The following is a 21,526-nucleotide window of genomic DNA, read 5'->3' as shown; positions in this document are numbered from 1 at the left end:
ATGGGTGGTGGTATTATACGGGGTGTTTGGTGGTGTTAGTGGCGTCTTACGTAGTGTGCCAGTGTAGATGGCGTTAATGCAGTTGGTGGTAATGGTGGTAGATGACCACGATATGCGTGATTGTATGTTATGATGGTGGTGTTGGTGGTGGTGACAGCAGGACAGCAATTGCCACGGTGTTGAGGAAGGCCGAGTCAGACAATCCCCTGAGCTGGGAGAGTTACCACCACGATAATCACGGCTAATGTAACACTCTCCCTCTGTAAATCCAACTGTTATTGTGCCTCGCCATGACAGTTGGTGACCAGCACCCCCCCCCCCCCCACCTCACAATAAAACACTAACTACGTAGGTAAACACAAAACTAAACCAGAATACGCGGTGTTAAGAGCCTAGAGGTCAACTGGTTTTTTATTTTTCAATAATTCACATATTTGTAAAAAATCATACGAGAAGTACAATAAAAAGATTAGGTATTTTGATTAAAATAATGGACTTTTGGTCAAAATATTTTCATTTTCAGTGGTCAGCAGAACATAGTCCGAAAAGAGACTCAGCTCATCCTTAGTAATGTAAATGTTAATAATAATACTGATGTGATAAATAACAAATACATGCGTGAAGATTTCTCCACGTGACCTGAATAACCCACACGGGTTTAGCGCCTCTGAATATGGTAATGTTTACATGGGAAAGGATATTTTTAATTGCCCGAGTTTGCACGTGTTGAGCTCTGGCTCTCGGTCCAGTCCTTGTATTCAGTGGTCTAACACTCGTGTATATGACGGGGCGTTTCAGATGCTATGGTTGTGATTAATGATCTTTTCGAACCTTATTGGGCGACGTTTCTGGCTAGACCTGATGGATAACTAGGGTGAAATGTCGTCCAGTGAAAAGGCTGACTGCAACGTGTTTGTTATATCCTGGAAAGATACTGCGATCCCCACCTGGAGTTGCTAAACAGGTGACCTTAACCTCGAGTGTGACCAGCACAGGGGCGTCCAACATGCCGGCCCACGGAGCCGATCTCAACCCATCTGAACAATAAAGATGGTAGTGCCTCACCACCTCCCCGTTATCTCCCCAACTTTTGTTGTATTAGCGATACAAAATCCCGGATATCTTTATTCATGAAGATGTTTCGCCAACCGGTGGCTTTACCTCACCGCTATCAATAAAAAAATTATGTAGTCTACAAACACATGGATCCCTGGTTATGTAGTTTAACTACCGGTAAAACTAGGACGCCCTTGTTCTAGCCTCTACTCTTCTCAAGGTAAGTTACTTGACGCTGATGAGAGGCTCTTAATCTAGGGAATAGTAGGACTTTATCTCCCATTCCTTAGACCGAACCTGACTGCCTTCCACTCCCCCAGGAGCTGTATGATCCCAATGGGTTTTGTGTTTGTCCTTCCCCAAACAAAATAATAAATAATAATAATAATAATAATAATAATAATAATAATAATAATAATAATAATAATAATAATGGAGCCTGTACTTGTCTTCTGGTTCACTTTAATTCTCTACTCTCCTGGTGTTGAAGATATATGGAATCTTAACATCTCTATACACAATGTGAGTGTCCATCTCTTTCGTCCCGTACTTCATGGTTTGTCTTACAGAAATAACCCGCACGTAGGAGAATAAATTTATGACGACTTTTCGGTCGGACTTAGACCATTAGCTAGCGTCCAAGTGGGACCGAAACGTCGTCATAAGTTTCATTCTCCTATGCGCGGGTTACATGCGTATTGTTCCAGCCACGGTATTGTGCCTTTTTATTCTCTAACTTGTCTTCGTTCACCTTGTAATGTTGCTGAGTATTCAGCGTCGTGATGTGCAAGTCATCTATCACTGTTTAAAAAAGTCCTTTCCGTTGACTTTTCTAAAAAAAAAAAAAGTGAATTCTTTAAAAATTTTGAGAAAACGTAAAAATATATTTACCGTCTTTCAAATGTTTAGTATTTCTCTTGCCGTGTTTTTAGCTTAGCGACTGGCTTAGGGCTTGTTATTCTTTCCTCAGTAATTGTGGTTGTATTATCCGGTAGCGTAGCATGTGTGAAATACATTATTATTATTTGTACCTACAGGAACAGAATTTAGTAGATGTCACGTCCACAGTGTTACAATGTCAACATGTCCTGAGTGCAGCCGTCAACACTGAACAGTACTCGAAACAAGAGAGCACAAGCAAGCGAAAAGTGTCACCATTGTCATTATTCCCCTTGTCTTGAATTCCTCATTATCTACCCAGTCATTTACATGGCCGTCGTGACATTTGTCTTATTGCGTTCTTTGAAAGAAAGGTCAACATTACACCCAGATTCTCCCCCCTCCCTCTTTGAAGGGTGACGTGTGGGGAGAGAACGGGGAGCAAGCAAAGGACTTGGTAATAAGGTTTTAGGTTACTCAATCAAACTGCTAAGTAAGATCACTGAAACAGTTACATCAGAACATAGGAAGGCTTCAAGTGCAAGCTGGACAGATAAATGAACGGAAATAACCGGGAGAGTTGGATATGTACCTAGCATGTGCTGGTACACCTGTGTTGCTCGAAGGCAAGACTTGTCCACAAGAATGGAAAAAAAAACAGAGCACTTGTGCTGCTCTCTCTCTCTCTCTCTCTCGCACACACACACACCTGGTAATCCCGTTGTCCTTGAGGTACTGGGCCCGTGCCTCTGGCTCCATCTCAGCCAGTCTCAGCTCCAAGGCCCCTGAGAATGGGATGAGGATGGCCCCGGAGTCGTTAGCGTCGATCCACTCCTTAATCTTCACCAGCCTGCACAAGAGAGAGTTGACCCAAGATGTATTATCACACTCCTTATTTTTAACGTACATATACTAACGTTAACTTACAATTATAATATTCATTCAAAAGACCTACGGGTCATTACAGCACCAGGGGAATGTTGCGTAATTAAATCTGATCCAAGGAAGGGTAGCTCCAACTGCTTTGATCATGAGCCTTCACCAAGCTTCAGCTAAAGGACGTTTCAGCTAGGCCTATTTGTGATTCTGTTACTGAAGAGCTCTTGATTTAAGGATATGGAGCTGTCTTACCTTTCCTTAGATTGAAGCTGATTACCTTGCATTCTGCAGATGCTAAGGGTCTTACGGATCTATAATAATAATAATAATAATAATAATAATAATAAAATACAATTTGCTACAAAATGTCTAAAACTGGCCAACATTCAACACTTTATTGCATATAACAATATGTTATTAACATGAACGAGAGCTGCAATGTGTATTTCTTAATGTACGAACATAAGTATCTTTTTCTGCGTAACCTAGTAGGACAAAATACAAGTATTTAACTCTTAGAAAAATGTGTGTGTGTGTGTTAATTTGTTAATGTAAAAATTAACAATTTTGAACCAAAAGAACCTTAGAAAACTTACCAACTTTATTATAACAAGCGCAATTTAATTTAGCCTAATCCAACTAAATTTATTTTAGATAAGTTTACAATAATTTGATAACACAAAATACATTTTTTTCGTTAGGTTCAGAGTGATTTTTGGAAATTATTGCATACACAAATTTTCGCTTGCCCTATTCGGCAAGAAGAGCATTCCAATTTACGTCAAAATCGCAAGTTTTATCTATATGGCACGACATATATAATTTTACACCCCCGTCCCAACTCGTGGTCAACTAACAATACCCATGTCACCCGGCGCTCAAACGTATCAACAATGACACCATCACAACCACAACATCCGTGGCGTTATCTGGAAACGTTAATAAAAGTTTTTACATTTGTAAAACAATGCACACCGTGTCTTAATTTAGACACGTGTGGGTATGGTATACCTTTTGTAATACAAGAACGACCATACGCCAATCACTTGGGAACTTTAAAAAAAAAGGCGCCCTATCGTATCACCTTCTGGCTATCTCTACCTTTCTTTCCCCCAGTTGTGACTTGACAGTGGTCCAGGATGGAGCGAAACGTCATCATAAGTGCGAGTTTTTAGTGAATTGTTACATCCACTGTATTTTTATTTTCTATTTTTTTAAGTATATAAGGAAATCTAAAAACGTGATACACAAGCAGGTAATAAAAGCCAGAGAGAATGACGAGAATGAGAAATATTATAATAAAAAAGAAGCGCTAAGCCACAAGGGCTATACAGCGCTGCAGAATGAGAAATAGTAATGGAGGAGAGAGAGAGAGAGAGAGAGAGAGAGAGAGAGAGAGAGAGAGAGAGAGAGAGAGAGAGAGAGAGAGAGAGAGAGAGAGAGAGAGAGAGAGAGAGGCGAAAACGAAGGATAGATAGATGAAACAGAGAAATGAAGATGGAGAGTGGTACACACGTGTAAGAAAATTGTGAAAAATTTGAGGAATAACTATGAAGGAAGAATAACTGCAGACGATTGAGGAAATAAAGATGGAAACAAATAATGAGGAAGAACAGTACAGGCACGAGACTAAAGATGAGACACGGAGCATAGTATATATAATGGTGAAAAGGTGGTGGCTAGTGAAAGTGAAGACGGAGGGAACGAAAACTGATGTGAGGATCATCAAGCAAGAGAAAAGAAAACGAAGTGTACAGAAATGGAGACACGAAGCAACATGCTCAACAGCACGCATGCTATATACACACACACAGTGTAGTAGTGGAGGCAGGCTCCATACACAGCTTTAAGAGGAGGTATGATAAAGCTCATGGAGCAGGGAGTGGACCGAGTAGTGTTACAAAAAAACGCGATTTCTAATAAGCATAAAGATCTCCAGTGAATACTAGAAAGGACTGCCCTTCTAGCATCCAGCCTGTTACTGGGTTTTCGTAACAAGTAGTCAGTATCCTGGTCCAATTATCCAGTAGAATTCAATAAGAATTATTAGTGCTTCAGGATTACAACTGGTAGGCTACTAACTAGAGAAATTAAAATTTAATAAATTTATTAATACTCAAGTCTAGAGGTATAAGATCAAAGTAAATTAAATTAATATAAACAAAATAAGAATAATCACTTCTCTCGTGTACAGTAGTATTGTGCTGAAGGCACATATCACATTTTTATGGCTTATAAGTACCGTCTGGTACATTGTTAACATTTAATAACCTAATACATATATATACAGGTGTCTGTATGTAAGTGCTCTAAGTAGTTCGCTATGTCTCAAGACTCGAATAGACTTAAACCAGTGACTGACAAAGTCCTCACATCAACTAACTTCTTGACCACCTGGCAATCAGAACAGCTTGCTTGAACAATAAAACGATTGCTAAGCCCAATAGCTATATAACAAGCAACTGTGACACAGAATCAGGATCAAGGAGATAATATAATGACACTAAGTAGGGACCATCTGCAGATCCTCCACAAAAGTCACAAAACTCCCATACTACTGAATCTAAGTTCAGCATAAGAAAATCCCCGACTGTGACAGTACACAGATACCATTACAAGTTAGGTCAGAAGCCACAGCTCAGAACCTGAGTTGCTCAGAGTGTCTATGCGACACACAACCTTGGTACAACGTCGAAAATCACTAAGTCTAGACAATGTTCTGTGAGCAGAGTTCTACAGAACCAACAACAAGAAAGCGACAGAGACGATCTTCCAACAAGGGCCTATAAGGAGACGATCTTCCAACAAGGGCCAATAAGGGAGAGTTAGGCACGTCTTGTCAGGAATACGTCCAACCACCAAGAGAGTCTAGCCCAGACTGACTACTCCAGGCGAGGTGTGAACACCCCCCTCGATCACGTGATAGCTCCGCGACTGTCTGGAGTTTTGAGACTCTGACCGCGGGTTCAATCCCGCCCGTGGTATGGTTTCTCTGTGGACTGTTGCTGCCCAGCAACACCGAGAAGCCGACAGGGAAACGAGCAATGAGCGATAATTACAGTAGTTAGACAATCAAGACTTGAACTATGAGCACTGAATAATAATATATGTTACATCCTACCTAACAATATAACTAAGTCAAATAATAATATAAAGCAATATATTTACGATTTAGCTATTATCGCAAATATAAGCAATATAAAATTATATGAAAAGGTAATATACATTATATACATTGTGACCCATTCAGGGGTCGCAACAGTAGTAACCAATGAAGAGGCGAAGCCAGGAGCTATGACTCGACCCCTGCAACCACAATTAGGTGAGTACGTACGTACACACACACCCTGGTAACTCAAGGGACGCAGCCAAATACCAAGTAATACCCCAAAAAATTCGACGTCAAGCTGCATAACGACCACGGGAAATAACACATGGGCCAGCGAGCTCCAAATATGCAAATCGTGTGCAAATGCTTAATGGTAGACGTACCATCGGCAGCAAATTGCAGAATTATAATTGCAGCAAATATCGAGAAAGAGCGTGGTGGACGGGTCGCATTATGGGGGAGGGGGGCATAGTTCGTGTGGAACATGGGAGGGGGTTAGGTGGATAGGGGGTGGTGAAGGGGGGGGGGGGTAAGGCAGCGACACTGCACGCACCAATTATCCGGGCGACCGTCGCTCTCCAGTTGCCAAATACGCCCTATTTCCGAGCATTATCCAAAATTTATACTGCCATATACCTCTCCTGAATTTGATTGCTGGGTATTGAGCGTGCGGTCTTTTCCCTCCGTGACTGCAATCGTTCAAATGACAAGTAGTAGGCACGGAGACCCATAAAGTAGACGAAGAAAAAATGTCTGGGCTAGCAGCAAGGGTACAGTCGCATGAGAGTCCAGTCAAACTGTCGCGTCGGGCGGATCAGCCAATGGGATCTCCTCACACGCTCCGCCCTCCAGTCCTCTTGGCTAATCAACAACCAACCTCCCACCCACCAATCATATTCTTTCATATCTCTGATAATTACCCTGCTTGATAATTACCCCTGACGGGGAAAAAATACCCACTTTAACCTTCGTGCCTCAGCCCGAGTGAAGAATTCTGCCACGACCACTATTTGCCAACCAATCAGGCTTAGAGCAGTTAAAAATCTCTTGTGAGGAAAGTCACGTTACTAAGTAATACCCATAAGACTTTTGCCAAAAATCTACGTTAAGTACAAGAATTTCATTTTGATTCACATACCTTGTTTTTGTTGGTTTTCTAATTTGTAATCCAAAACTGTTTCAAAATCACTCAAGAAACACTTTCTACACTCCACACACACTTAGCGAAAAAATATATAATAAACAGTATTATCATATTTGTATTAAACTGTAGTTATTACACTCACTGCACTGCGACTTACAATTAAATATTCCAGTTTATATCACAAAACTAAAATGATCAATCTAAAAACAAGATAAACTGAGATAAACGTGACAGCACAAGTGATTTAACAGTACTATTAATGGCAAGATATCTCGTGTTGAATGTTCTCATTATCCACACTTTCATTTCTCTGGTCTTTACTGACTTTGTTTTACTGTATTCTCTAGATATATATACTTGACGTCATTATTATTATTCTCGAGTCTTTTACCTGTTTAGAAAAAAACTTACAAGACTCATTAAGTTTCAAGATATGAAGGTACCAAGTTAAGTGAATTCATCTGCCGTTACTAATAAAAACCCTTCCGTAAACTGTGCCCAAGAGTATATACACAGTAAAGTATATATACACATGTACTTGAGAGTTTACTTTTGGTCTCTAGGGATTCAATATTCGTTATCTTAGCGTAAGATCAATGACTCGTGCAGATGATGGACCTCAAAAAAGTCACCTCATCCGCTGTTACTGAAGGATGCCTGAGGATGTTTTCGGGGGTCTATGCCCCCTCCCTAGCAATCCGTTCCGTTAGGGTCGTACAGCGCTTGGGGAATGGGGGAAGGAACAACCAGGTATGATCCAAGGAAGTTGAGGGTAGGTCCAATTCCTTGGATCAAGAGCCCTTCACCAACATCAAGGCATATCTCTTGTAAAGACGAAAAGCCAGAGATATGGAGACGCGAACTTCCCAACGGACAAAAAACAAAAAAATCTCAGATGACATTATTATTATTGTACAGTGCCTGCACTCAGAAAGACGGGTGGAGGCATGCTGCTTTTTTTTTAACTGTAATGTAGGCACGCCTCTGGCAAAACAGTGATGGAATGAATGATAATGAAAGCGTTTCTTCTTTTTCGGGTCACCCGACCTCGGTGGGAAACGACCAATGTGTTAATAATAAAAAAATATTATTATTACTGTGTTAGACCAACGTAGAAACGACCTGACATAGTTCTACACTTTAGGCCGGAAATAGGGTCATAAAATTTAAACTACATGTCGTGGATGCTGGGGGCACATCACCCTGACCCCTCCCAGTATGCCGTGGATGCTAGGGGCACATTACCCTGACCCCACCCAGACATATCGTCCCACGAGGATTACTGCATTCATAGGGAAGTGCTATATAATTTGCTAGGGTATCATACAACAACTGGGGCATGGGAGGCAATAAGGTATGATCCAAAGAATGAAAGGGAGACTTCAATTTCTTGAGTAGAAAGGACCTATCCACCACCAACGCTGTATTCCCTTGAAAACTACCCCACTTGGAACATTTCTCCAAACCCCCTCCCCACTGTGCTTCTTATGTATGCTGAAAGGAAACCTCTAAAGCTGATGAAGCCTTAATGGAAAATTTGACGATATCCTCGTAGCCCTAGTGAAGTCTTCCAGCTCAGGCTGACATATTTCAACAGTTGGTATCGCCTCAAGGGAGATTCCTTGACGCTGGTGAGGGGCTCTTGATCTAGGGAATTGGATCTGTGCCCCGGTTCCCTGAATTGAACCTGAATACCTTCCATCCCCCCCACATGCACTGTATAATCCTACGGGTTTAGCGCTCCCCCATAATAATAAACAGCTGATATGAACCTCATTCAGTGTGATGGAATGTGACAGGGAAACAAAGCCAGATTTAGTTCCCACGGTGTAACTATCATACACATTAAAGCAACAGCACACTCCTGATGTACCCATTTTTTCTAAAAATTTATTCGTTTACGACAGGTTGAGGAAACAGGGAGCAACTCCATTCATTATGACAAATTCGTTCAGAGAAGGAAGATTACGAAAGGAATGGAAAACGTGCCCAAACTGTAGAAAATATCCCGGTGGATTTACCCCAAGAAAAAAATACTGTGGAGTCATGCCCATGGAATAAAATATTCCGAGGGATTTATCCTTCTCAAGAAAATATCCAGGCGCATACACTCGACTTAGTATTTGTAGGAGTTAAGGGTCCAATTTCCTCATGAAAGTATCTATCATTTGTACAGTTTGATGCTTACCCTCGCACTGTGTGTTTTAGGTACATCATGAGTCACTGTAAAACTCTTGTCATTTCAGCCTGTACCTTCAGCTTGCCAATCTCAGGCGAGCACAGCGTTGAATACCTTCCAGCAGTCTACGATGATACGAACTGCACTTCTTTCTCTATTCCTGCCTGATTGCCATCAACCTTTCGTAGAATTCTAACCGGTTCGTGATAGAGAATTTGCCTTCTCTCAACCAGTTCTAGTACTCCGTGATGGAGCAACTTCTCCCAAGATGTTCCTCCTATCACTTCATCTTTTCCATCACGTTGCAAGGTATGCATGTCAGGGATGCTGGTCTCTAATTTACTGCCTCCTCTCTGTCACCTGTGAGTATTAAGACCAGCTGGCCCACTTCCAGTCATCGGGTATAGTAGTTTTTCTCGGGTGACTTACTGCATTTTTTTGCGTTGTATATGTGTTTGTGTGTGTTTGTGTGTGTGTGTGTGTTTGTGTGTGTGTGTGTGTGTGTGTGTGTGTGTGTGTGTGTGTGTGTGTGTGTGTGTGTGTGTGTGTGTGTGTGTGTGTGTGTGTGTGTGTGTGTTGTATGTGCGTGACTTGTGTGTGCTGTATATGTGCGTGACTGTGTATCAGTTGTACATGTGAGTAAATGTGTGTATTGTGTATGTGCGTGCATGTGTGTGTTGTATATGTGTGCATGTGTGTGTTGTATATGTGTGTGCATGTGTGTATTGTATATGTGTGTGCATGTGTGTGTTGTATATGTGTGTGCATGTGTGTGTTGTATATGTGTGTGCATGTGTGTGTTGTATATGTGTGTGCATGTGTGTGTTGTATATGTGTGTGCATGTGTGTGTTGTATATGTGTGTGCATGTGTGTGTTGTATATGTGTGTGCATGTGTGTGTTGTATATGTGTGTGTTGTATATGTGCGTGCATGTGTGTGTTGTATATGTGCGTGCATGTGTGTGTTGTATATGTGCGTGCATGTGTGTGTTGTATATGTGCGTGCATGTGTGTGTTGTATATGTGCGTGCATGTGTGTTGTATATGTGCGTGCATGTGTGTGTTGTATATGTGCGTGCATGTGTGTGTTGTATATGTGCGTGCATGTGTGTGTTGTATATGTGCGTGCATGTGTGTGTTGTATATGTGCGTGCATGTGTGTGTTGTATATGTGCGTGCATGTGTGTGTTGTATATGTGTGTGCATGTGTGTGTTGTATATGTGTGTGCATGTGTGTGTTGTATATGTGTGTGCATGTGTGTGTTGTATATGTGTGTGCATGTGTGTGTTGTATATGTGTGTGCATGTGTGTGTTGTATATGTGTGTGCATGTGTGTGTTGTATATGTGTGCATGTGTGTGTTGTATGTGTGTGTGCATGTGTGTGTTGTATATGTGTGTGCATGTGTGTGTTGTATATGTGTGTGCATGTGTGTGTTGTATATGTGTGTGCATGTGTGTGTTGTATATGTGTGTACATGTGTGTGTTGTATGTGTGTGCATGTGTGTGTTGTGTATGTGCATGTACATGTGTGTTGTTTGTGTGGGGAGTGGAAATATATACACATACAGACATTTTCTAGGTAGTAGGTTGGTAGACAGCAACCGCCCAGGGAGGTACTACCGTCCTGCCAAGAGAGTGTAAAACTGAAGCCTGTAATTGTTTTACATGGTGGTAGGATTGCTGGTGTCTTTTTTCTGTCTCATAAACATGCAAGATTTCAGGTACGTCTTGCTACTTCTACTTACACTTAGGTCACACTACACATGCAAGTACAAGCATATATATACACACCCCTCTGGGTTTTTTTCTATTTTCTTTCTAGTTCTTGTTCTTGTTTATTTCCTCTTATCTCCATGGGGAAGTGGAACAGAATTCTTCCTCCATAAGCCATGCGTGTTGTAAGAGGCGACTAAAATGCCGGGAGCAAGGGGCTAGTAGCCTCTTCTGTATAGATCACTAAATGTACAAGGAGACACTTTCGTTTCTCCTTTTGGGCCACCTTGCCTCAGTGGGATACGGCCGGTGTGTTGAAAGAAGAAAGATACAGACATTTATCAACTAGTCGGTTATCTAAACCATTTATTCACATCGTTAGTCCTGTTCACCTCATTCAGATGATTTATCAGATGTGATTAAAAACACCGACATCAACATGAAGAAGCTCATCAGTTAAGATGCCATATCTTTGTTCACTAGGTTTCCTATTACACAAGTCATCGTTCTGCTCTGCATAAAAGGCCACTGATAACCCGGACCTTCCTCGTTCAACTAAGGAACTCAACACTATCAAGCTGTTCCAACTGCTTCTCATTCGGACACAGTAAAGGCAATCCTTTGAGATAACCATGGGCTCATCCCATTGTGCAGTCCCGAGTACTTAGTACCTGAGCATCTGGGGGAGAAAATAAAACTGTACATCCCTAGGGTATCACGTGACTTCATTACGACATCCTAGCAATGGAGCCCACACAATTCAATATTGCTGGACGCCATAACAAAATCAACTCTTGAATTGTCTGTTAAGTTCACCAAGGAGAGTAAACATGATGACATATGTACATGAGAATTCCTATCTTAGGCTAAATGACAAACCTCTCTTCATCAAGTACTATATAGAACAATACTGTCATCAACAATACTGTCATCGAACCAAAACGTTGTCGTAAGTTTCAGTCTCCTAAGTACCTTTGATATACCTTTGATGAGTTCCAACCGTCTTTCTACTCCCTGAGCCTGGCCATGGGCCAGGCTCATCTGTTACTAGCTTGGTCAACCAGGCTGTTGCTGCTGGTGGCCTGCTGCCCCCACATATCCATCAAAGCCTTGTTTATCTGGCACCTGGTAGAGATGCTTGTCTTGTTCCCTCTTGAAGACTTCTACACTTGTCCCAGCAATGTTTCTGATATCTTCTGGTAAGATGTTAAATAATCTGGGGCCACGAATGTTGATAGTGTTCCCTTATTGTGCCCACTGTGGCCCTCCTTTTCACTGGGTTTATTCTTCTCTTCCTCTCATATCTCTCACTCCAGTATGTTGTTATGGCGATGTGCAGATTTACGAATACTTCGATAAACAAAGAGGAACATCACCCAGCAACAGCCATGGAAACTAGTTACTGGTATGTCAGAAATAGCATCATAAAAGACCACATGTGAGCCCAACATGTGTTCTAGTCATCAAATACTGAATTTAGTAAACATTTCATGGAACAAAGGAGTACCAACATGCAATGTTATCACGAAACAATGTACAGTATACAACATGCACGCTTGTATACACACCTGCTTCCTAGACTAAAAACTGTGTATTTCACCCCTTGCTCCCTCACACACCTGCTCTTTGTTCCTTTGTTCCTCTATATTCCCTAACATTTTCATATCTGCCTCCCTGCCCCTAATACCTCTCTTTTATTCCTCTCACCTGTCCCCACTCCTTACGTCTATCTGTTGAGACCGGGTTTCAGGCTTTGGAAGAAAATCAAAATGTAGATGTGGTCAACACCTACTTCACTAAACCATTTGGCATATGCCATCAGTGAGTGGGAACCCAAATAACAGGAAAATAGGATAATGAATATTCAATTTTCTAACAGACCACAAAAAAGGCAAAAATATAGCTTTAGCAAAGTAAAAAGTTCAGTACAACTAGTGCCTCTTAGCAGATACCGATAAATACAGTACCCACAGCACAATATCATCCTCTGTGGTTGATACTGAAATAGACATGAAAGCAGCTTCAGCAGATGAGAATGAAAAATTACATGGAGACATCAACAGTCTTCCAGTGGGCAATGCAAATAACATAATGATCAATGGTAACAAATTTCAAATGTTCAGATATGGAAAGAATAAAGAAACTCAAAATGAGCAATGAATACAACACACAAGAGGACCATCTCATAGAATGAAAGGAACATGTAAAATATTTGAGTATAATGTTAGATAACCTATAATTTCGAGAATACAATAAAGCAAATGTCAAGAATGCCAGAAAATGATAGGGTGGATAATGAGAACTTTCAAAACTAGAAATTATACCAGTGATGATACTAGTCAAATTACTAGTATTGTCTCGTCTAGAAAATTGTCAGGTGTTGACTGCTCGTTTCAAGTCAGGAGAGGTATAAGAGCTGGAAAATGTGCAGAGATCTTTACTGCTCAAATGGAGCCACTAAAGCATTTAAACTACTGGGAACACCTCAAAGTACTCAGCATGTACTCTCTGGAGCGAAGAAGAAATATACTAGATAATATACTGTATATGGAAGATACTTGAGGGCCTGGTCCCAAATATACATACTGCCACAACAATTTATGTACTGGAGTGAGATATATAGGAGGAATTATAAAAGAAAATACTACAAGGGAACACTATGACAACATTCATAACCCAAGACTGTCCAAACTATTAAGATACATCATAAACACTGCCAGAACAAGTAGAAAAGTCTTTAAGAGGAAACTGGACCACTACTTTTGCAAAATGCCAGATCAACCAGGCTGTGATGGCTATGTGGAGCAGAGGGTCACTAGCACCAATAGCCTGGCTGAACCGGAAATCAACAGAGAAGTCTGGCCCCCAGCTGGGCTGCTAGGGTAGAGAAACCCCTCAAAGGTAGTCACAGGTAAATCACAGTAACAGGTATCTCCATCCCTAGCACAAGTCTCCTGTCCACCTCCCTCACACACTCATATCAACTTGGTATATTCTAATAACACCTGTCCCCTGCTAACACCTGTCTACCAATTAGCATCCATCCACCACCCATCATTATTTCCTCGTAACCTTACCGTACCCTTAGTTCAAGACTTATTAAAACCCCATATCATTCTTTCCTTCTACTATCTAAATTTTAATGTTAGCTCAACCTGGCTGTGATCATTATGCACGTCAGTTGGCTGCCACTAGCAATAGCCTGGTTGAAGAGGTATGTATGTGTTCTCTATTCTCCCCTCCCTTCTATCAGTCACAATTTGTGAATACTGCACAGTACCACCAAATTCTATCTACGTAATAAATTTTGTTTCATATTGTGTTTCAGAGTTCATCTTTCTATATATGTAACACTTTACTACTCAGGTTGCTTTTGTCATAAAAAAAAAATAAAAAAAATCTGGGTGGTGGGAAATCCAAGTACATACTGTAACTATACCTGAGAATCATCTTAATATAGCTGACTCAAATTAACATGTTTTCTTATTTCTAGTAGTAATATTATCATCATTATTATGTGAAATGCTAAAACAGTATGGGTTCTTCAGAGCAAGGAGTGGAGGAGGGTTGATCCTCTATTTACTAATCTTAAGATGGGTCACCTTGCCTCAGTGGAAGACGGCCAGCACGTTAAAAAATAAAAAATAAAGCTTGCAGTCAGCACTTTTATAAAGCTCACTGTATATGTACAGATACAATTTTGATGTTAAATGTTGCACAATGATTAGAGGAGACTGTCTCTAGTAATCACATGGAAAAAATATGGGAATAGCTTATGTAGCATTGTCCATTGTAGCATTTTTTTCCATAAATACAATTAAGAAGTGTAACTAAAATTAAATAGTCCAGGGAAAGGCCTCCATGATATGTGCTATTCAATTTTTGAAGCGCTTTTTCAATTACATAACAGAATGGAGAGCAGTTTTATAGATATCTTCTGTAGTAGGATGAAAATAAATGTGAATGCCTAATTGTATATGAGTAAGAGGAACACTCAACATGTTTTAACATACCACAAAAACGAAGCCAATTAATATTATATTTAACGAGAAACACTAAACCTGAAGAGGTTTTACACTGCCTGGGAAATAGGAGGAAATCAAGTTTGATCTGAGGAAGAGGAGTGGTAACCTCTATGCCTAAGATCAAAAGCCCCTCACCAGCATCAAGATACATCCAATGAAAGAGATAAAAAAAAAATAAAGTACTTATGGTAAAAATTCAGAAAATATTGTCAACAAAAATCTGGAGATAATCATACACAAATAACTCACATTTAGTGAGGAAACAATAGATGACGTTACAGTCTGTCCCAGACTATTGTCAAGTCACAAGTGAGCAAGGTAATTATTTTCCTGTCTGATCTGGCATTTTATTTCATTTCAGATTGTTTTAATCCGGAAGCTTTAAACCCATTAGGGTTTAGAGAATGGGAGGCATTAAGGTTTGATATAAGGAATAAGGGGATAAGAACCTTGATATAAAAGATTTACGATATAACAGACAAAATCCATTGGGTAAAGTGTACGTTTAATGCATTTATTTTCAATGTTTATTACAGCAGATCTGTAATTTGCTGATAACACAGTTCTTTGGGGAGATTCTGAACATAAGTTACCAAAATTGATAAAGAAATTAGGGAACGAATGTAAAAGAGGGTTAGGAGCTTGGACATCCAACAGGTTTGTGTGAGCCTGTTAGACAGGAGTGGAAGCAAGTGGTTTTTATGATCTGAGGTGCTGGTGGAGTGTGAGCAAGGTAATATTTACAAAGGTACTAAAGGGAAGCCTGTTAGCCAAATTTGAGTCCTGGAGGTAGGAAGTACAGTGCCAGCACTCTGAAGGAAAGGTGGGGGGATGTTGCAGTCTGGAGGGTCATCTGAACTGTGATGTCAGTGCCTGTCTGGCAAAACAGTCACTGAATGAGTGACAGTGAAATTGCTTTCTTTCTGTCGGATCACCCTACCTTGGTGGGATATGACCAGAGTGAAAAAAAAAAAAAAAATGTGTGTATAGTACAGGTGCTCCTTGATTTATGATGATTTGACTTATGATATTTTGACTTTACGATAGTGCAAAAACAAATATTTTGGAGATGAAACTCAAGATAATTACCCAGCATGAAGGCAGCAGGCAAGTTCATAACTAGTACATATTCACTTATTTACTTTTCAATACTGGTATTTAGTTACTTACAGTAATTATTCATTTATTGACTTATTATTTAACATATTCATATTCAACTTATAATGGGTTTGTCAGAACGTAACCCCATCATAGGTTGAGGAGAGCCTGTATACTATATTGGGTATACAATAAATAATGTTACTGCATTTGCTTGTTAAATTTTAACATAATTCTGATATTTAATGGACACTCCTTCCTATTAGTCCATTACAATGAGGTATTACAAACTGTTTTTCAAGGTGCCTCCTCACTCAGGTGCCGATGTCAACAGAATATGCAAAAAAAATGTCACCCGACAAATATTTAAAATTAAACAATGTGAGAGTGAATACTTGGTGAGGGAAATATTAACTACTAATCGTCAATAAACTAACTGAAAACTGTCCAGAAACACAAGCAAGATCACTGCAGTAAATCTAATAATTTCAGTAACATCAGGCAATGTAATAAATTAGACACGTGTGCAACACTTGGGTATCTTTACTGTGGAGACATTTCACCACAATGCTTCATCAGACCTATACAAAGACGAATGGCCACTGTGTGGTGAAACGTTTCCACAACACACATACCTAAGTGTTGCACACGTGTCTATTAACTTGTCAGTTCTCTGAACCATTTATCTACATCAGGCAATGTACACAGTTTTTAGGAAATATTTTAAAATTAGAAATCTTTTCATGCTTTCAAGTCTCAGGTGAAAGGCACATATCTTTTCTAGAGCTTATGATCCTGATGATCATACTATCATTTTTAAATATAAATTTTAACATTTTTTCTTCATTGCTGTTGTTGTTGTAGCTATTGCTTGGTGTGAATTTCTTGAACAAACAGGTACTCAGGAATAACAAAATTCCAAATTGCTATTAGATCTTAAACTGTCCAAACATAGATCTACGTTTTTTCAACATCTGAAAGTATGTAAAAAAAAAAGCATATTTTTTTTTTTTACATTTGAAAACGTGTAAAAAAAACTTTGATCTACTTTTTTTTTTTGTTATATTTGAAAATATGTAAAAAAACACAGATCTACTTTTGGAGCACTATGCATGTGGACGTAAATTTGTTTCGACAGTTTAAGGGTTAATGGTAAATATGATAGTGCCTCCTCCATGGGGAAGCAGAAAAGAATCCTTCCTCTGTAAGTCACAAGAGGCGATTAAAATGCTGAGAGTAAGGGGTTAGTAACCCCTTCTTCTGTATAAATTACCAAGTGTAAAAAAGAAAAACTTTTGTTTTTCTGTTGATATCACACTGCCTCAGTGGGAGACGGCTGGTACATTAAAAAAAAAAATATATATATATATGGTAGTGCCTTAAAATACTTAATGAAGAGTTTGATGCATCATCTGGATGCATCAAAGATTTGATGACATTAAATTATTCTAATTACAGAGAAGCACTACACTCATATGGTCTTAATAAGCCTACAGATGGGAGTAAATCAGGTTTGACCAGAAGGGGAAGGTAGCTTCAACTCCTTGAATCAAGGGCCCTTCACTTGCATCAAGACACCCCTCATCCTTGAAGGGAAATAAAGCTTGGGAAAGTTTTGGCAAGCATCATCCTTCACTAACATTAATGTAGTCTGGGTACTCACCATTTATTTTTTTTCCTAATGTAGTCCTTTTCAGACAAGTTGACCAGGTAGATCATGGGTTTACTGGTTATAAGCAAGTGCTTATTTAACACATCAATCTGAAAATAATTGACATAACTACATTAGTAAACTCAATGGATTTAGCCTCAGACTAGACATCATTAACCCTCTGACTGTTTTCGACGTATAAATACGTCTTACGAGCCAATGTTTCTGACGTATATATACTCAATAATTCTAGCGGCTTCAAATCAAGCGGGAGAAAGCTGGTAGGCCCACATGTGAGAGAATGGGTCTGTGTGATCAGTGTGCACCACATAAAAAAAATCCTGCAGCACACATTGCGTAATGAGAAAAAAAAACTCTGATCGTTTTTTTGGAATAAAAAGCCGACTTTGAGGTGTATTTTCGTATAGTATTTATCGTTGTATTCGCGTTTTCATGGTCTTAGGTGATAAAATGGAAAACATATTACAGAAATAGAGATGATTTTCTTTACTTTGCTGAAGAAAACGACCTTGAAACTGAGCTCAAATTAGCAGAAATGTTCGATTTTTACCAATGTTCAGGAGTAAACAAATCACACCACACGTCCAATACACGTCACCTGGGGAGTCTAATATTCTTTCACTAGTGCACTGATATTATTTATACCATTTTTACAATAATGCAGTAGTCTGCATAACAGTAAATTTTGTATTTTTTTGTATGAATAAAAAATCAAAATAGAAAGCAATAATAATATAAGAGGGGCCTAGAGATGTGACTAATGAACAGAGGATATGCTATTTTAGTGCCAAGAATGTCTACCTTGTTTATTCTGGACCCTATTTTGAAATTGGCATCTTGTTTAATTTGCGTGAAATTGGCCAAATTGCCAATTTCTGACCACTATACTGGGTAATTCAAATTAGTAAATGGGCGGTTTCTTGTACTCAGCTGATAGATAAAATGGAGTTCTAAAGAAATAGCTATGAGTTTGGTCAACTGGAACAATGAAATTGGCTGAAAACAGGGCTCAAAGTCGGCGAAATCGCCGATACACATATGTTGCCGATTCCGCTAACTTCGCGGGAGCGTAATTCCGTGAGTTTTCTACCAAATTTCGAACTTTTGGTGTCATTACCATCGGGAAAAGCTTCTCTATCATTTCATAAGGAAAATTTTTTTTTTTTTTTGAATATTTGGCGACATAGAATGACAGTTTCAGAAAGGGGCCTGAAACAGTCAAAGGGTTAAAGTCAAGTAACACCAGACAATGATAACTTTGCTACTGAGTTAAAAATGCATTTCTGACTAATTCAACTACAGGTATGTTGACTTTGAATCTGAAAAAAATAAAAAAAAAATTCACTGCAGAAAAAATGGAAATAATTTTTTTCCCTTATTTTGAGTAATAATGACAAGCCAGCACCAATTAAGCAGCATGTACATATGTCAATTAAGTCTGTATGTATGTCAACTGAGCAATGCATTTAATATCATATTAAAAAAAAAAAGAGAAAATCTGCATCACATATTTATTCAAAATGTTCAGATATTTTGAGAAGTGCTGAGTAGGTATGTGCTGCCTATCCTTACTTAACGACGGAGTTCTGTTCCTAAGACCATGTCGTTAAACGAATTTGTCGCTAAGTGAGGAGCACACTATAATGGTAGCAAGTTTTGTGTCAACCATCTTTGATACTGTTTTAATGTCACCTTTGCACCATTTATAACATGTCTGGTATATTTTTAAATGTATATACAGTAGTGTACTGTATATTAAAATAAACAGAATAGAGGAAATCAGCTCTAATGTACATTATTTAGGTATGAATACTGGTCAAAGAGCCAGTCATAAGTCCGAGGCGTTGGTAAACAAGAAAATCGCAAAGTGAGGAGAGGCTGTATATCAATTTTGAAAAATGCTCGATTTTTGAATGAAGTGCCAGAAAAAATTCTTTACCTGAACACTAACATGATGGGTAACTTGCAACTCGGTATATTGTTAATAAAGGACACACGAAATTACGTCATCAGCGGACAAAGGTTGCTAGTTTATTGTCCAGTGAACTAAAGTGGGATAACCCTGGACAATCTTTTTCCTGCATATTTTTATATTCACAGGGAAGTGCTAAACCCACAAGGGTTATAGAGCACCTTTGGGTATGAGAGGTAATAAGATCTGATCCAAGAAAGTGGAGGGCAGCTTCAATTCCCTTAATCAAGTGCCCTTTACTAACATTAAGGCACCAACCCTGAAGGGACAGTTCAATCCAGTAATGCTTTATATAGTTATTCTTCATTTGTAATGAAAAAAATGGCTTTCAATGTTCTTCCTCCTTCAATGTTATAGGAAAGTTAGAAAAACTGTTGGAAGATAAGTCATACCTCACTGAAAAAAAATGCTGGAAATGGAATCTAAGAAAGAGGAGGAAGGGGAAGTGAAGCAGGAAGAGGAAGTAAAGCAGGAAGAGGAAGTAAAGCAGGAAGAGGAAGTAAAGCAGGAAGAGGAAGTAAAGCAGGAAGAGGAAGTAAAGCAGGAAGAGGAAGTAAAGCAGGAAGAGAAGTGAAACAGGAAGAGAAGTGAAACAGCAAGAGAAGTGAAGCAGGAAGAGAAGTGAAGCAGGAGGAGAAGAATTAGCTCACACCAACAACCATGCTGGTGAAACAGAATTATTAATCTTGTCACAGCTCTAATATAGTTAGAAGTGTATAACTTGCTTTGGGATGTTGAATGTCATAAACTACTGAATTTTATATTGTATAGATCAATACAGATCATGCAGACACATTACAGAAAACTTTGATCTACCAAGACATTACAGAGAACTTTGATTCACCAAGACATTACAGAGAACTTTGATCCACCAAGACATTACAGAGAACTTTGATCCACCAAGACATTATAGAAAATGTTGATCTACCAAGACATTAGAGAACTTTGATCCACCAAGACATTATAGAGAACTTTGATCTACCAAGACATTACAGAAAACTTTGATCCACCAACACATTTGAGAGAATTTTGATCCACCAACACATTACTGAGAATTTTGATCCACTAACACATTGCAGAGAATTTTGATCCACCAACACATTGTAGAGAACTTTGATCCACCAACACATTGTAGAGAACTTTGATCCACTAATAAACCACATCTATCGACATGTGAAGACACTCAAATATTATCCAAACAGCCATATTCTCCCACCTCAACCAAAGATCCTCAAATTAACAACCCTTTAAAAGATATGATATTATGTCTGGACTCTCAGTTTGTGAAATACAGAATTTTTTTTTTTTTTTTTTTACCAAATCGTCCATTTTCCACCAAACTGAGGATTCCAATAAAGGAAACATTCACCATTATTCATTCAACAGCTGTACTGCCAGACCTGGTGATTTTTGAGAACTGAACTCTAATCCTATTATCCAATGATGTCTTTAGTTTTGACAAAGCGCTGTATGACCCTTATAGGTTTATCACTTAGTTATGATTATAATAATAATAATTTAGTTTTGATGACATATTTCTCAGGAAATGATGATTTTCAGGATAATAAGTATTGTGTAATACAAGGGCTTACTGTATTCAAAGACCCCAGTAAGACTCACCTCTTTGACATCCCATTCAGCAAATCGTACATGTTTCTTCTCCTCCTGCAAGAGATTTTTGACCTTGCACACACAATCAAATTCAGGCTTCAGCTTCTTGTCCCCTCCTCGTTCTACTAATTTAAATAGCTTATCGTACACAGTCTCAATATACTCGATGTCCTGCAAAAGAAAAAT

General features: G+C 39.1%; 1 protein-coding gene across 1 annotated transcript in view; it reads right to left on the bottom strand.

Annotated features, from left to right (window-relative positions):
- LOC128693714 (obg-like ATPase 1) overlaps positions 1 to 21,526 on the bottom strand; it is an 87,816-nt gene that overhangs the window by 55,480 nt on the left and 10,810 nt on the right. Inside the window, exons 6-8 of the mRNA XM_053783538.2 lie at positions 21,350 to 21,511; positions 17,749 to 17,846; positions 2,645 to 2,785 (exon numbers count right to left, since the gene is read on the bottom strand). Coding sequence (XP_053639513.1) covers positions 2,645 to 2,785; positions 17,749 to 17,846; positions 21,350 to 21,511 — 401 coding nt within the window. The remainder of the gene's footprint in view (positions 1 to 2,644; positions 2,786 to 17,748; positions 17,847 to 21,349; positions 21,512 to 21,526) is intronic.

The sequence above is a fragment of the Cherax quadricarinatus genome, chromosome 34 (genome assembly GCF_038502225.1).
Source record: "Cherax quadricarinatus isolate ZL_2023a chromosome 34, ASM3850222v1, whole genome shotgun sequence".
In the NCBI taxonomy this organism is placed as follows: Eukaryota; Metazoa; Arthropoda; class Malacostraca; order Decapoda; family Parastacidae; genus Cherax; species Cherax quadricarinatus.
The sequence above is the reverse complement of the archived record's forward strand: the minus strand, read 5'-3'. Positions and strand labels throughout refer to the sequence as shown.